The sequence below is a fragment of the Balaenoptera ricei genome, chromosome 17 (assembly GCF_028023285.1).
Source record: "Balaenoptera ricei isolate mBalRic1 chromosome 17, mBalRic1.hap2, whole genome shotgun sequence".
In the NCBI taxonomy this organism is placed as follows: domain Eukaryota; kingdom Metazoa; phylum Chordata; class Mammalia; order Artiodactyla; family Balaenopteridae; genus Balaenoptera; species Balaenoptera ricei.
In genome coordinates, this window is record NC_082655.1 from 18,466,419 (window position 1) to 18,485,164 (window position 18,746).

The 18,746-nt window shown below is 37.8% G+C and overlaps 1 protein-coding gene across 1 annotated transcript in view; it reads right to left on the bottom strand.

Moving 5' to 3' along the window:
* Window positions 1–18,746, bottom strand: part of LOC132352102 (uncharacterized) — a 536,476-nt gene that overhangs the window by 472,253 nt on the left and 45,477 nt on the right. Inside the window, exon 5 of the mRNA XM_059902414.1 lies at window positions 17,509–17,587. Within this exon, the coding sequence (XP_059758397.1) occupies window positions 17,509–17,587 (79 nt within the window). The remainder of the gene's footprint in view (window positions 1–17,508; window positions 17,588–18,746) is intronic.

Consider the following 18,746-nt stretch of genomic DNA (forward strand, 5'->3'; position numbering starts at 1 on the left):
TATATATATATATATATATATATATACACAATCTCCCTATCAGAGGGCCTGGGAAATAGTAGACCTTCAAAGAACGCCAGTTACTTTCTTGCCTTTACAATGTTTTCCTTATGTAGCACTCACCCCACTCTATTCTATGTCTAACATGATTTGGCTCCAAGAATACAATCAGGGATAGAGATATACCTCAGGAAGGGAAATAAATCAGGCAGAAAACGAATAAGCTTCTAGAACTCTTTGCAGTGTCTCTGCACATATCCTGTCAAGCCAAAGCTTTAAGCTGATGCCAGCTTCCAAATGATAGCAGGATGACAGGACTTCACCCAGTGCATGATCTTAAAGGCTACCTTACTGATGTACATAGACTAAGGATAACCTCTTTTTCAGAAAGTGTTCTCTTACTGCCTTTTAAAAGCATGAATCAGACCCTGGAAAGGCTCAGGTTCATTACTTTAAAATAACCATGTAAAGGAACTTATAGCCACATATCCAGGCCTAATGGATTCTGCCCCCTGAAAGAGGCATAATTTTGGACTCTCCTTCTAAGTGCCTGTTGGGTTTCCATGGGAACAAATGTCTGGGGGTCAACTCTACTCATCTTGGGGTTGGGGAGCTATATGAATGGGTAAGAGAAAAAAATCTGTCCCCTTTGGGAGCTGATTGGGTCTAAGTATGAGCATATATTTGGCCATTACAGAGGAATGAAAGGGCTTGATGTGATATGGGGTTTTAAGGCCAGAGCCGTGAATACCTCACAGAAGTGTGACATAATTTTTAGCCCCTCCAAATGGCCCCCTGGCAAGCTGTTGCCTGACCACCTTTAGTCTGCTTTCCCTTTTGTTCAAAGAAAGGGTAGATGCTATCTTTTCGGGCTATTCAAAACGAAGAGAGAGAGGATTCTCAGACCCCATCCTTCAATCTGATTTAATGGAAATGAAAGTCAAACTGAATGGAACAGTATCTGACATGTAGTAGCATTACAACAAATATCTATCCAAATAAATATTTACAATGTATTATTAAATGAAAAATAGAGCTTTTGAGCATTGTGTAGTATATAATATTTTAAAATATACACTTATCAACTAAAGTATAAGTTCCAGTTCTTTTGCTTACTGAGTAACTTTGATCACATCACTTAATTTCTCAGTGACTAAATGTCTTCATCCTTAAAATGGGGATAATATATAGTAACCACATAGGGCATTTTCATGAGAATGAAATGTGAAAATTCACATAAAGCATTCAGCATAATCTTTAATATTTAGTAAATGTCCAATATGTCTGAGCTTAAAAATATGCATATAACTGCTATATATTATTATCACATAAACATGGACAAAGAATACTTTAAGGGTGTAGATCAGGTTTAAAAAGAGAATTATCTGGCGGGTATATGAAGAAAGGAAAGAGGAAAAGGTAACCAAAAAGACAAAAACAACACCAGAAAAACAACAAATAGAATATGACAACATTTATGAATTATAAAATTATGTCTATACATTTTGACATATTTTCAATAAAAATAAATGTCTTATTTATACATGTATCTTCTTTACATAAGCATATTTTAAAATATTTTCTGCAATGAATATATATATGTTGGCTATAATAAGAAAAAAATTAAATTGAAAGTACATCTTATGTTTCACCTTCTGGAAATCAAAAGAGCCCTCAAGTGTCCATTTTTGTATTCAGTGATTCTGAAATTTTATTCTCTTGAAACCTAATCTAGCCATTGATGCCACCTTGTTGTCATAGGTAATTTCCCTAGATTTGAGGGCACTAAAATGTCCCCATAATTTGGTCCTTTTTTCTGCTTTAAACATTCAAGAGCTGAAATTCAAAAAGAACCTCAAATGCATGCATGTGTTCAACCATAATGAAAGTAGTACAATATTACTGAAGATGGTGGCCAAGAAAATTAACAAATAAAGAAGAGCTTTGTATCTAAGCAGTGTAAACTCAGAGTCAATGGCAGATAATAGCCCCCAAAGCTAATTTATGTAATTATATAAGAGAAACTAGTCTGTTACAAATACCCATCTTTTGAAATCAAAAGTACTCAAACACAACTTCCCAAAACACAGTGAAAGCTTGCTTTAATACTGCATTATGCAGTTAAATGGACAAGTAAAAGGAGGAGAAAATTAGGAAACATACAATATTGAACTCTTTATGTTATTTCCTAAAGCAGAGAAGTCTTAGGTTCATGAAGGCATATCTAAAGATGAAAAATGCAAGCAAGCAATCTGATTATAGAAACTCTTTGGAAGAAAGAAAGCTGAGGTTATATACTAAACTAAATGAAGATCAAGGTAGAATAGAATAAAATCAGGCTTTTGAACAAAATGATTCTTTAAATAACAGCTGTATTCTAGGTACTGTACTAAGTCATTACAAATGTTATCTCACTTGATTCTCACAAACAACACTTTCCATTTCATTATAGAGACATCCAGAGACAAAAAGGTTAAATGACATACAAATTAGTTCATCTCCTTGAACTTTCTCTTTGCTCCCATGGTATGCAGGTTGGAGAAGAGGAGTCAAATTTCAGATTTCACTTGAGAAAATCTATGCTTGAGTATAAAGACAGAATTATAAAGTGGTATTTAGAAGTATCCAACCATCCCTTAAGACTGGATGACTTTTGAATGATTTTTTTTTAAAGAAAAAGGTTTAGATATTAATGCTAGCATGATAAAGCTTGAACCCTAACTGATATTTGGCCATATCAGTTGTATCAGTCAAAGGATAGACAATATATGCAGAAAAAGCATTTGACAAAATTCAATGCCCATTCATAATCTAAAAAAATTAAAATAAACTCTCAGCTAACTAAGAATAAAGGGAAACTTCCTTCAACTAATACAAAGTGTCTACCAAAAAACCTACATAAAAATCTTAGCAACTCGGGCTTCCCTGGTGGCGCAGTGGTTGAGAGTCTGTCTGCCTGCTAATGCAGGGGACACGGGTTCGAGCCCTGGTCTGGGAGGATCCCACATGCCGCGGAGCAACTAGGCCCGTGAGCCACAACTACTGAGCCTGTGCGTCTGGAGCCTGTGCTCCCCAACAAGAGAGGCCGCTATAATGAAGAGGCCCACGCACCGCGATGAAGAGTGACCCCCGCTTGCTGCAACTAGAGAAAGCCCTCGCACAGAAACGAAGACCCAACACAGCCAAAAATAAATATAAAAATAAATAAATAAATAAATAAGATTACTATTTAAAAAAAAAAAACTTAGCAACTCTGAATTCAGCAAAGATTAAATAAATTTAATAATAGGACCAAAAAGCATGGAATAGAAAAGAAAAAATATTCACAACAAGGACCTACTGTATAGCCCATGAAACTATATTAAATACCTTGTAATAACCTAAAGTGAAAAAGAATCAGAAAAAGAATATATATATTCATTGTGTATATATATATTCTGTGTGTATGTATAACTGAATCACTTTGCTGTACACCTGAATTATTGTAAATCAACTATACTTCCACAAAAATAAATAAATAAATAAAAAATAAACACTTCCTAAATAAAGTCTTCCCCCATGTTCAAAAATAAAATTGACAAATTTGACTTCATTGAAATTTAAACTTTTGCTCTTCAAAAGACACTTTTAAGACTTAAAAAGGCAGTCACAGACTGGAATAAAATATTTACAATGCATATATCTTACAAAGTACTTTCATCCAGAATACATAAAGAATTCTTACAATACAATAATCAGAAGACAAATAACCTGACTTTAAAACATATATGTATATGCAAAAGCTTATACTTCACAAAATAAGGTGGCAAATAAGCCCATGAAAATATGCTTATCATTCATCATTAGGCAAACTATTAATAAAATCACAGTGAGATACCATTACATACCTATTAAATGGCTAAAACCAAAAAGATTGACAATACCAACTATTGACAAGTATGTGGAACAATCAGAGCTCTCCTACATCATTAGTGAAAATACACACTGGAAAACAGTGGGAATTTCACTTAAAATTATGCATAATCTTACCAAATACACAGAAATTCCATTCCTAGGTGTTTATTCAAGAGATATGGGGGCTTCCCTGGTGGCGCAGTGGTTGAGAATCTGCCTGCCAATGCAGGGGACACGGGTTCGAGCCCTGGTCTGGGAAGATCCCACATGCCGCGGAACAGCTGGGCCCGTGAGCCACAACTACTGAGCCTGCGCGTCTGGAGCCTGTGCTCCGCAACAAGAGAGGCCGTGATAGTGAGAGGCCCGCACACCACAATGAAGAGTGGCCCCCGCTTGCCACAACTGGAGAAAGCCCTTGCACAGAAACGAAGACCCAACACAGCCATAAATAAATAAATAAATAAATAAATAAATAAATAAATAAATAAATAAAAAAAAAAAAAGAGATATGGAAACATTCGTTTACACTTATACTCAAAAGCAGATTTATTCACAATAGCTCCAAATTGGAAAGAATTCAAATTTCCATCAAAATCTGAATAACTAAACAAATTGTGGTGTGTATATAGAAACAATGAAATACAATTCAGCAATAAAAAGGAATGAATTACTGATAAAAGCAATAATGTGAATAAATCTCAAGAACGCTTTTGCTAAGTAAAAGCATCCAGATACAAAAGACTACATACTGTATGATTTAATTCATGTAAAACTCCAGAAAAGCCAAAACTATAATAAAAGAAAGCAGATTTATACTTACCAAGAACCAGGCGTCAGGAAGAGAAAACTGACTTTAAAGAAACATTAAGGAACTTTATAGGATGATGAAAATAGCATGATTACTGTAGAGGTTACACAACTGTATACAATTATCAAAACTCAACAAATTTTGTACTTAAATTAGTGGATTTTTATTACGTGTGAATTACACTTCAATAATGTTTATTTTTAAAAATAGAGTGCAGGAAAAAATCGCCTATGGCCCTAGTGATTTAGTCGTCAGTGGAAATTTTTTGTTGCCGAAATTTAATTATCAATAAATACAATTGCCTGAACTATAATAATGTAGCATTTTGCTGATTAGTAAATTACATGTAATCTGACACATGCTATGGTAATGAAACAGAAGGTTCAAAATACAGATTAGTCTAAAGAGCCAAGATAACAATACCAAGTATCACTGAGGATAGAGAGCAGCTAGAACTCTTGTACACTGCTGTGGGAGCGTAAATTGGTACAACTGTTTTGGAAAATTCTTTTACGTTATTAACCTTGTTTTGTACTATTAACCCTATGACCCAGCAGTTTTATGTGTATGTATGTATCTGATAAAAATAAGGTCTTATGTCCATCAAATAAAATACACAGTAATTTCACAGATGCTTTATTCATAATACCTCCAAACGGGAAATTCATGAAATGTCCAAAAACAAAAATTATTATGGAGAAATAAATTGTGATATATTCACCAAGGAATTCTATTGAGAAATTTACAATGAACTACTGTTACCCACAACAATACAGATAAATCTCATAGGCAACGTGGAACAAAAAAAGCCAGACCCCAAATTCCATTCAAATTGTGTTAGAATAGGCAAAACAAATCTAAGTTGGTAGAAGTCAGAATGGTGCTTCTTCAGTGGGTAGTATTATTTGGGAGGGGGCATGAGGGAGACTTCTGGGGCACTGAAAACATTCTGTCTTGATCTGGGTGGTGGTAACACATACACATGTAAAAATTCATCAAATTGCACACTTAAAATCATTGCACCTTACTGTGTGTAAGTTATACCATAATTTAAAGTTTTTCAAAGTTTAAATCGTGCTTTTAAAAATTATGAAAAACATAAAATAATGATGTATCACAGCCTTAGAATACTAAATACTATTCTTGTTCTGTGGGTAAGAGACTGGGAGAACATTCTCAGTCTAAAAGACTGAGAGTCTTTTAGAACATGCTCCATATAAAAATCCTTCTGGAAGGTATTAGGGAATTCTCAGGATCAGATAAGATGAACCTTCAAGCCATATGAGAAAAATGTGAGCTCTCAGTTTATTTAAAATGTCAACACTTTCCTTACTCCTCCAGTGGTTATTTCTTTTTAGTTTCCTGTAACAGTTGAGGACAGACCTGGCTTGACTGGTAGTCATCAGGTTATACCTTAAGCCCCCGCTGCTTCTGAGTAGTAGTGTGCACTTGGACGAGTCAGGTACCCTCCCTATGATTTCAGATTCCCAAAATACTATTACTAGCAATAATGAGAACAGCTTCTGTCTATTGAATATTTGTTATGAGCTGGACACTGTGCCTTCCACTTTGCACACAGTATCTCCAACCTTGTGTGCAGGGTCTTATTATTGAGAAGCAACATAAGACTGTGTTCTCTGGAGTCAGATTCTGAGTTAAAACCCTGGCTCTGCTTCTTCCCAGCTCTGCAAATGTGGGCCTCAGTCTCTTCATCTATAAAATGAGAATTAAAAAAAAATTCCTCCCAGGATTGTTGCTAGGATTAAGCAGATTTATATATATAAAGCACTGAAAATATGCCTGGCGCATACGAAGGGCTATAAACATATTTGGTAAATAAAAATGACAAAAATAATTTTAAAGATGAGAAAACACAAGCTCACAGTGGCAATAGCATAGATGGAGGAGAGTGCCACACTCCACGTGCAGACAATGAGGGGATACATTGTATGCTGGATTTTTTTAATAAGAAAAATAAGATATTTTATTATCATAATGCCCTGGCAATTCAAAACAATATCGAAGATAAAATACTCTCCAACTGTTCTTGGACCACACCCCCCTTGGACATCCCTGCATTGAGGTTAAATAACTTGCCCAAAGTCACAGAACTGCCGATGAGGAACTGAGATTCAAACCCATATCCCTCAAATTTCAAAGTCTACACTGACTAAACCTCCTCTAAGGGCCATTCTTGTTCTTAGAATGTATCTCTTAGAATCCCTATCTGCTGTATATAGTATTGAGGTCTTCTCTTGAAACATTTTTTATTCAAGAAATAAATAGCAGTACCTACCATGTATTGAGTTCTGTTCTAGCCACTGGGCATACAGCAGTGAACCAGACAATGTCCTTTCTCTGTTAGAGCTTATATTCTAGTAGGGTGAGACAGAAAAATGAATCCGAAGTGTATTGTTTTCAGATGGCAATAAATCCAGTTGACCCATGTGCAAGGTTGGAGTTAGGGGCGCTGACTCTCTGTGCAGTTGAAAGCCTGAGGGTAACTTCACAGTCAGCCTTCTGTATCCAGTTCTGAATCCTCAGATTCAACCAACTGCAGATCCTGCAGTACTGGAGTACGGATTTATTGAAAAAAACCCACGTATAAGTGGACCCAAGCAGTTCAAACCCTGTTGTTCAAGGGTCAAATGTAACTGAGGAAATAAACGAGGCTGATAGACTAGAGCTGTGCTGCCCAATCGCGTAACCATTAGCCACATGTGGCAACTGAGTACTTAAAACGTAGCTAGTCCAATAGTTGAAATGTGATGTAGGTGTAAAACACATACGGATTTCAAAGATTTAGTACTAAAAAGAGAGTGTAAAATATCTCATTTGCCTTATATTTCCCTTTAAATCCTTGAAGGCATTTATATTAGCTGTTTTAAGATCCGCATCTGCTAATTCCATTACCTTTATCACTTTTGTTTTGTTTATAATAATGGATGCTTCTCCTGGTAGTAGGTTGCACTTTTTCTACTTCTTCACATGTCTAGTATTTTGTTTCTATTAGACCTTGGACCCTGTGCATTTTATAATGTTGAGTGCTGGATTTTCTTTTAATATACATTCCTTTAAAAGGCACTGGACTTCATTCAGGCAGGCACTTAAATTACTGTACTTGTTATTCAGCTTGAAATTTGCAAAGTTTTCTTACAAGCTTTTTAGTGCAGGTTTCAAGTGTCCTTAACTCTAGAGCTAGTTTATTCTCCTTCGTAAGGCAGGACCCTCCAGTGTCCTGAGGGCTTCAACACGAGCTCTTTACTGGGGTTGACCAAAACTCAGACATCTCCCAGCCCCGTGTGTGTTCTAGGAACCCTTCAGTTTACAATTCCTTGGTTGTTTTTTTGCCCAGCCTCACGGAGGCTCACCTTTCACATCAGTAGGTTACTATTCAACATTATATTCAAGGGGGCCTTTATACAGATTTTGGAGGGTTTTTTTCCAGGCAGCTCCCTCCTTTCTGGTACTCTGACCCTTAAATTCCAGACACGTCACTCTTCCAAAATTCCAGCCTCCGTCTCCTCCTATGCTCTGCTTGAGTTTCCCCTCCCTTCACTGCAATCTGGGAAGCGCCTCTGGACAGACAGCCCAGCTGAACATAAAGTTCACGTTATTTATTTCTCTTCTCTCATGAATCACAGTCCTGCACTGCCTGTTGTCTACTGTCCAGAAACAGTTACCTCATATATTTCACGCAGTTTTCTCATTGTTTACTGTGAATGGGTATGTCCCATCACAGTTACTCCATCACAGTCAGAAGCAGAAATAAGCCTATATGAAATTTGGCCATTTATAAAAATTAAAATATTTTATTTTTAGAAAGTAAATGCATTCCAAGGGCATCTCATCATAAGAAGCATCTAATCTAGTCCACCGATTTTCAAACTTGGTTGCACTTTGGAATAACCTGGAATATCACTCCAAGCGTTTCTGATTTAGATGGTCTGGGATGTCATTTGGGCATTAAAAAATTTTAAAGACCCCTTGTTGATTCTACTAATATGCAGTCAAGCTTGAGAACCACTGATGTGATATACTGAAGTATTTAGTGACTGACATTACACTACAAAGGAGTGGACGCAGTGTGTTTTTGTGTGTGGATGTTTGTGTGCACACACAGCTGACTGTGTACATATACATGTGGAGTATACCTTCCACCTAGCTGTCTAGATCAGTGGTTCTCAAACAATGTTGCTGGGAAAACACTGCTCAAGATAAATGCCTAGCAAAGGATATTCTTCCAGCTCAGGATGTGCCTAGCTAGCCCTAAGAGTAGAGAATGATAATGATGTTCAGGTGGGTGAAGGCCATCAGGAGCAGCTGTTTGCAAATGGGTGAGAGCCTATATTTCATGGATTAACCATTTGATCATACGCTCATCAACATGAGTTAGAGTGGCTACACAGTTGTATCCTACCAGAGAAAGCATATGTTTGGCTCGTCAGAGCTCAGAGTAGAGCTCATATTCCTCTCCTCCACTTTCCAGTTGCTGCAGTTTTTTGGACTGTTACCCAACACAGGTTCATGTGCCCAACACACAGTGAGACCAAACAATACTGAAACATCAGAGTTCAGAGCAGAAAAGGTTTATTGCAGGGCCATGCAAGGAGACGGGCTCACGCCCTCAAAATCCCCAAACTCCCCAAAGGGTTTCAGCAAAAAGCATTTTTAAAGGCAAGGTGAGGGAAGGGCATCCCAGGATATGTGATCAGCTCATGCACGATCCTCTGATTGGTTGATGGTGAGGTAACAGGGTGGTGTCACAAGGGTTAACATTATCAATCCTTAGCTTACAGTAGGTCTGGGGCTGCGTGCTCATGATCATTAAGTAGTTAATTTCTTCCCTTTGCTAGTGGTTCTTAGTGTCTGTAAAACAACTCAGGAAGTGTGCACCAATTATCTGGGTACTTCAGAGAGGAACTACAGCAGAGGATATGGGGGAGGGATCTGTCTGGGAAGGCCCCATAGGGTCCTGCTCGGATACAAGACCAAATCAATACTTAGGGAATTATTAATGGTTAAATCTATCTCTACTGAGACAGGGACTGGATTGAAAAATTTCACAGCCTAAACTGGATTTTCTTCTCGGGATATACTCAAAAAGAATGAAAATATGAAGAAAATATACATTTATTGAGAGCCAGGTATTTTATATGTGTGAACTCAATAATAGCACCAACCATCTTATGGGATAGAACAGCTTCATTTTAAAGAAGAAAACAAGGAAAGCTTTAGAACCTTCTCTCTTGTGATTTTATTTGGTGAGCACAGAGGGGGGGAAAGAAAACAATAAAACTGATTGAAGTATATCTGCTCTCAACGAAACAGACGAGCATGTCTAAGGCCAACCCACTCCTCTTGGAATCCTAGATTCTTCGGTGTGGAACTGCTAGGGCTCCACTGAGCACAGCATGAAAACTCTTTACAGGTAAGAACGATTCCAGGTCTAATGTCCTATGATCCTACAGTTATAGCATCTTGCCCTGGTTAGGCAGTCAATTAACATATATAGAACAAAATTTTTTCTTTTTCATTTCATAGTGGGATCCCACCCAGCTAGAGATACTGGTCCCCTAGATTCCCCCATAAATACTCATACAGCCTGGCATGATGCAAAGGACAGAAATATTGGACAGACCTAGCTTCAAATCCCAGAACCAACTATTTCTAGATGTGTGAGTGTGGGCATGTTACATAAGAATCTCTAAAATTCACTTATCCCATTTATAACAGAAGAATAAAAACACAGTGCCTGGGTCAGTCAAGGTAACAGCAGGATAATGATGACACCATAAAATTGGTAATTGATGAGAATTTAATACAAGGACTATTCACAAAGGTGTGGGCAGAGTTTAGAGGAAATCTGCAGCATGGAGCTATTACAACACTAGGCCTGAAGGGAGAGGGGAGATACGGGGACCATGCTGTGTAAAGAAGATTGAAGGATTCACCCAACCCGCAGTGACCCAGAGAAGTGACCCAGATTTTATTTGCTCACCAAATAAAATCACGGGAGAGAGGTTCTAAAGCTTTCCTTGGTGTCCTCTTTAAAATGAGGCTGTCCTATCCCAGAAGATGGTTGGTACTATACCCTGACCTCACTCTCTTCTTGCCTTCCAGTTACCTATCAATGTCTCCCATTGACCAAACCCAACAGGAAGTTAAAGGACAAAGGAGAAGGCAAGGGAAGGGTAAAGAGCAAATCTTTTTTGGGGGGAGGGGTTCATATACATGTCATAGCACCTACATAATGTGCTCTGAGGAGTGATGGAATAGCCAGGCTGTAGAAGATACATAATATGTGTTAGCCCATTTCCTTTTCCCTTCTGGCACTTCCCTTCCTCTCAGGCTTTGTCTCCTGTCATTTATCTCCTCTTCTGTATCTCCCCAACTCCTAGTCCCATCCTTCCCAGAGACCTAGCTCCAGCCCTGACTACCCAGCCTTTGCTTCCTCCAACTGTTCTTGCCACACTTGACTTTCGTGAAGAATTGTTACTACAGTTCTTCACATTTACTTACCTGGAGGTCAGTCTGTGTCTGGCTAAGCACCCCTTCCCCTGCTACCTTGAAAACACCCATGATTGAAGTAAATGGGAAAACAGAGTAAATAGCATCCTTATTAAAACTTGCATTTTATTCTGTGGACGCAAGACCTTGGCTATAGTTTTAACTGTTTAGTCGTCTGATTTTTAGTCCAGAAAGAGTAGCACCAGCAAAACAGAAGAAGAAACCAAGAAAGAAAAAGAGAAAGAAAGGATTCACAGACATGGCAGGAATGATGATTGGGATCCAGACTAAGTGGAAATAGAGAGAGAGAAGAAACAGACCAAAGTCCCAAGGACATTTATTAGCAAAATAATAATGTCCCAATCCTTGAAAAAAGGTAAAATTATGTTCAGTGTTGCCTGATTAAGAATGTAGAAAATAATACATTGTCCTACCATATGATTTCTCACCATAAAAAGTGATGAAAATCAAAATTTTATTGAACCTTGCAGAAGCAGTACCTCAACTACCTGGAAAATTCACTCATGTGGTATGCCTCATTCTGGTGAGGGGAGATAATTAAGGAGTTAATATACTGTCTTACATGGGTCACTATTATTTCTTATATTTGGTCCTGTCCCCTCTGTTCTTTGAATGTAGATTTCCAAAGATTTACATTTATTGGGTCCCTTATGAGGCTACTATGGAGGTGGATACGTGGCAGGTGTTGATAGCAGAAGAAAAACAAGGTATGGAATCAGGCAAACTTGAGCTCAAATCCCAGGACTAAATAATATCAAAGTCAGAATATGACTGTCTGCAGGTTGGTCCAAACTGAAGGGCAGGATGAGGAAGAAAAGAGGATAAAAACTCTTTTAAAATGTCCCTTTACAACATGCCTAAGTCACCCCCTCCACACACTGATTCATTTGAAAAACCATTATTGGAAGTCCCTAGCATTTAGAAAGGTTTCTGGCACATATAGTCACTTAACAAGCATTGGGGCACTGGAGGTTCAAAGACAAGTATGGTGGGTCACTGCTATCAATTTGGAAAGCAGTGAGAAAGTCTTTGTTTGGATTACTTCCATCCTTCTTCTCACCCAGAGTCCTGACTATCTCCCCATCTCTTCTTGTATGCAAGGCTAAGTGTGGAGCCAAGTGTTCCACAACCCCTAGTCTTTAGAAGGCTTAGTTATTTATCAGCATAATCTAAGGGTTTATATCTTCTTGTTGTTGGCCTGGTTTATCCTGCTAATACGTGATGAGCACTTTTTATCAGTCACTTCTAAGGTGTATGATCATATGCAAAATTCATGAGATAATATTATGTCCCAGGATAATATTATTCCCATTTTACTGATCAGAAAACTAAGGCTCATCAGACACACAACTAGAAATAATTTTTCAAGTCACACAACTAGAAATAATGGAACAAAGATTCCAACCAAAATATCTGCCTTTCGTATATTCTAATGTTCATATCATGGGCACAACAGAACAAACCAAGCTCCAGAACTGGGATCCAGGCATGGTCCTTAGTGTTTAGACCAGACTCCAAGACCTCCTCAACTTATTCAAGTCCAGATGCCAAACAAGATGACTAAGACAATTGTGACCAAAGAAGAGCTTACGAAAGTATTTGCATCCGATCAAATCCCCAGGGTGGGAGTCTGATGTAATGGAAAGAACACTGTCTGTGGAGTTCAGACACGTGATTCTTAGACCTGACTGTTTCAGTTAATGTTATTCTTGGTACAACTATTACTTATTGTATTTGCTAGGAAGCTCACATGAGATAATGATGAACGAATCACAATAACCGCATAATTAATTCCTTTATCTAAAAAAAGAAGAAAAGGTAAGAAGGTGCTCTTTAGCCTTTAAAAAAAAAAAGATTTGGTGGAAGAGGAATTTTGGACTATTAGTTACAATGAGAGTTTTCATCTATCTTTGGTTTTCATTTATCCTGGCTTTTTTTTCCTATCACTCATTAAAAAGAATTGTTAAGGTCTAGTTCAAGGTCCTGCACAAACCTGTATGTTCAGTATGATCACAACTATGTTAAAAAATAAATGATTCATTTTTTTTAAAAACTGGAAGGAAATACACTCAAATGCTAGCATTGATTATCACTGAGAATACAGATAATTTTTTTCTTTTTGTAAGAGCACTTTTTCATAGTGAGCACATACTATTTTCTGAGTGAAAAAATAATACCTGCTCATTTTAAGTCTTTTCAGTACTCACCCAAATGTGTACCTTGAAGCAAACAGCAATGATGTAATTAAACAAGAAAAGAGTGTCTCAAAAAGTTCTTATCCATAAATATATGATCATATATGATCTACTTAGAGATAAATCAAAAATGAAGGGGAAAAATTATTCTGCAAAGTATAGCCATAATTTTATAACAGTGACTATATTTCTGCAAGCAATATAATCTGGGAGTGGTATCGGTCCTTGATTGTGAAAGCAGAGACTTCTTCGTAGAATACTTCAACATTGTGGAATATCACAAACTGTTACCCTCAGAATTGTGACCACAGAGCAGAATGACCCATAAGAAGCACAGGCTATAAGCTACTCAGTGGAAACATCTGGATATCTACCTTAGCCTGGGTTTTCTTACAGGTGTTCGTCGAGCTGGGCAACATCAAGTTGGAAGAGCTCATGTCTGAAAGCTCCATGTATATATTTCATTTTCTTGGAATACAGGAAACTATTCACAATGCAATCATGAGGACCAAGTTCAAAATGTACCACCACCCCCCTCCCCAACACACTATTGCTTTAATACTCAACATTTATCAATGCCCATCTTGTCAAAGGCTAGCTGAAGTTTTTTATCTACTCACTGCACCTTCACCAACCTCAAATATTTGTTTAGTTGCCACCTTCCTGCTTAAGCCATTTTTCCAGAAAAAAAAAAGACAGTGCTTGGATTTAAACCTAATTGTCAAATGTTCTAGACACTACAGTGGCCTCAATAAAATAAGCTCAAAAGATGGGTAGTCACAGGTGACTGGGAACATACTTCAGTGAGGCTGCCATATTTGTAGACAATTTACTTTGCTACAAATTAGTGACGACTAGTTGGAAATTCAGTGTCAATTCATCATTATATCATGAGACATAAAGGAGTTTCATAATCACTTGTCATTTTTTCTGTTTGACAATGGTTTATTACTTTTCCTCTGACTCTTGTGTTCTTTCTGATTGAGTATATTTTCTCAGCAACTGTTTTGAACAAAGCACCGTCATCTGTTGTAATAAAAATAATTAAGGCTAATCCATTGGCACTTTTATCTTTGCTTCAGCCTCCCAAGGGAATGTGAGGCATGTGTGATTCCTCTTTTAGAAGGTTTGCTTTACTTGTTATTGCTACCATCCACTCCTATCATTTCCTAATAATGACAATTGTATAAAAAGATTTTTAAAAATACTTCCCATAATTTTGTCATGTAATACCCATAGGATTATTACTGGTTATGTTTTATGATATAGAGATATTATAGATGCCTATATTTTTCTTTCATTCTACCAACATGTAAAATGCTGATGAGTTAAAACCCTAGAGGGTGAGGCTTGACCAATGAAAGACAGGAAACAAGAAGGAACCTTGCCTAAAGGCATTCCACAAACATGAAGTGATCACCTAATATATTCCAGGCACTGTATCTGCTTAATAATATTACATGAAACTTTGACATAGACTATACTGTCTTGTTTCTTTTTATGGTAAAAGGAAGTGGTTTTTTCTTCTTTATCCTAGAAGCTACTTAAAAACTGGAATTAGTGGGAATAAAATAAAAGAGCTTGCATGCACAATGTCTTTCAAAAACAGCCATTTCTCTTAATGATAGCGAGTCTTGGAAATCTTGCTGAAAGCTACATGACTTGTTTAAAGTAAATGAGATTTCATCTTCCCATAATGATCATATCAGGGGAAGAGGAAATCCGAGAGATAAAGTGGATTACAAGGGCCAAAGACATCTCTAAAAACTATGAACGAGCACAGAGATGCAAATTTCCAATTTCTGGTCTTCAATGACAGCATTCAAAAATAAATTCAAACTATTATTACCATAATTTCATAATATAAAGAACATTTTAACCCCAGTAAGAAGGAAATTATCTCAGAATTCTAAAATTCTGCTATAAACTTAACATTATGAAAAACTCATTAAATATTTTATTTTTCTCAAAAGCTGGTGGAACTCAGGGTTCCTTCTGTCCTCCTTTAGTAGTTCATGCTTTAGTTTATTCTTCACTCATTTATTCAAAAAACCTATGTTGAGTGCCCACTATGTTCTAGGATTGCTAGCAAAAGATGGAGATCTCTAAATACTGCAAAGTATGATTTTCAAAAAGTTAAAAACATGACTCATATGATCAATTTATTTAACTAATTTAATATGGAATGATCAATTTATCTGACTAATTTAAAAGGGAATCAGCAGAATCGTAAAATAGTATCAAAGAGCATTTGAGGAACTGGGAATTTATAGGGATTAAAGACAGAATATTGGAGTAAAATTGCTAGGTTAGGTAGAAAACGAATAAACTGTCCTCTGTAGTTAAATTTTCTACGAGACAGAAATTTGCATCTCTATTAAACAAAAATCTACCAGTTAAAAGGTAACATGACAGGGGGCTTCCCTTCCCTGGTGGCACAGTGGTTGAGAATCTGCCTGCCAATGCAGGGGACACGGGTTCGAGCCCTGGTCTGGGAGGATCCCACATGCCGCGGAGCAACTGGGCCCGTGAGCCACAACTACTGAGCCTGCGCGTCTGGAGCCTGTGCTCCGCAACAAGAGAGGCCGCGATAGTGAGAGGCCCGCGCACCGTGATGAAGAGTGGCCCCCACTTGCCGCAACTAGAGAGGGCCCTCGCACAGAAACGAAGACCCAACACAGCCATAAATAAATAAATAAATAAAAAAGAACAGCAGCACAATGAGAGCTACCATCTGATTAATCTTTAAAAAAAAAAAAAGGTAACATTACAGAATTAGGGCCCTGATCCATAAAAAATACAATATCAAATACAGGCATTTTCTCCTTGATTATTAAGTAGTCGTTGGGTAGGTCTATTAGTCAATGTTCCAGAATGACGCTGAAAGGACACGCAGTCCTCTTTGCCTTATTTCTAAGTATCAGATAATTTTGAGAACAAGAAGCAGATTCTATGGGCTGGTCTATTACAACTATACTTCCCCAGCTGCTAGAAAGGAAAAAGTAAAAGGATTAAGAAGAATTAAGTCCTCAGAATAAATAAATATATATAGAACTTACATGTGGCACTTTATTTAATTCTCACCCAACTGAGCAAAGTGGTTATCACCAAGCAAATTTTAAAAATGGAAAAATCGAGGCTGAAAGCATTGCGATCACACAAGAGGAGCCACTATTCTCAAATCCATACATGTCTGTTCGAACCTTCAAGCACTTTCCAGTAGGCCATGTGGCCACTCATGAAATTCACAGGTTTGCTGAGCCATTCACTCACTGGTTAATTCGAAGGCATTTATTGATCACCTCCTACACACTCAGTATCTCAGGCCTGGCCCTGAAGCAGGGAGCTAAACAGGTTCTATCTTCATTTTATCTCTGCCTCATCAGCTTACATTCTAAGGGGCCCCAGGCCTTCATTTTAGCCAGTTGTCACACAAGCATTTCCCTCTGACATACAAAAACACAGCAAAAACTAATTTGAAGTTGTTTCCTTTTCTTTTTGGAGGCATGCCCCTCTTTCTCCCATCTCAGCCCACAGACACCTGCCCGTTTCATCCGGCAGCCTCTCCCCTTTCCTGCTACCTCTCATCTTTCCCTTCCAAAGCCATTTCATTCCCTGAGTTCAGAGCTGCCGAGCTTTCCTTGCAAGTCAGACAGACACCTCACACGTTCTATTCAAAGGTTTCAGATGCCTAAACGACCAGCAGCTGCTCTTGGGAAACCCGAGCCCAGAGCCCTTTCAAGCAGTGGCTCCAGGAACTCCCCTCCCCTCTGGGCCTGGGATGGACAGAATGTCAGCCCAGGCTAGAGCTCACTTTCACATAGGACACACGTCTGAGAAGCCAGTCTTTGTTACGAAATGTGACAGCTATGTGAACAGTGGGAGCCTAATTCAGGCCACTCTCTTGGTGGTCATTCACAATGGATTAGGTCACTGGTAAAACAGAACCCAAAGGTCCCCAGTGTAGAAGGGTTCCCTTTGGCTTTAGCAAGAATGCAAAACGGCAAGAGCGTGTGCCTTTACAGCTCATGGAGACTATTATTTACTTCCTTGGAAACTGGGGTAAAATTCATTTCCTACCTTTGAGCTACAGTGATATGACGGTGCAATGCTTAAACAGCAGGCCACAGAATCCTCATCTTTTAGACCTGTAAGGACTCTACCAAAAAAAAAAAAAAGAAAAAAGAAAATGGTAACTATTGAGGTGATGGATATGTTAATTAGCTTGATTGTATTGATTATTTCATAATGTGTACATATATCAAAGCATCAAGTTGTATACCTTAAATATTTACAATTGTCATCAGTTACACTTTAATAAAACTGGAAAAAAATTCATATGTCCCATTCCTCTGCTTTCAGAAAAGACTCCACAAGATCCATAACATTCAAATAAGAGAAATCCAGTCAGAGCCCAAGGGAAGAGGGGTGGAGCTTCCCACCTTTCCCCTCAATCAACCAGTCCAACGTTTAAGGATACTCAGCTCCCAAATACATTTTTCCTGGGGCATAAGTGAAATCCCTCACACCGGAGCCTAATCATTTCTCCTTCCTCTTGTTCTGTAATTGTAGAGGTGCCATAAGACTGGTCAGTATCCACTGAAGTATAACCCATTGCAAATACTTAAGCACAATCTTCTGTAAATATTCTCACCCCAAATGTCTGAAACTACGTGACTGGTACAGGTGAACCGTGAAGTTGAACCGTGAAGTTGAACTAGAACCCAGTGAACGTGTCTCTGTAAACTCCCTGGGTGTCTAAACAGGAAGCTCTAACTAACCCGTGGGAAAAGGCATTTTTACTTCCTCCAGAAGGACTGACAGCCAGGCTCACTCTTATCATTCCCAAACCAAAGGCCAGGAGATGAATGGAGGCCCATATACCATATAACAATATATTTTAAAGGTATAAATCAAGCTGACAAACTGTTGGTTAAAATATGTTCTATCCACCTTCCTTGAAAAGTATACCTTCATAATGACAAAACTGAAAAATATTTTAAATGATTGTCAGTATAATATCAAAGATAACTGAATTTAATTCGTTACAGTGTTCTGTTGGTAAGCTGCCAATGTCAGAATGAGTTCTAAAAACATGCCATTCATAAATTATATTTTTTCATAAAAATATGTCTTGCCTTTATATCAGCACATGACTAACTACATTGTTAAAGATTTTTCACGTAATCTGGGATCTACTGACAGCAAAGCCGAATTAGACAAACTTTCTTGAGTCATCATAGTTCTTAGTTTTTTAAATTAAATTCAGTGTAGAGAAATTTCCCGCTTCTGAGACAATAGCAATTAGCACTGTCAAT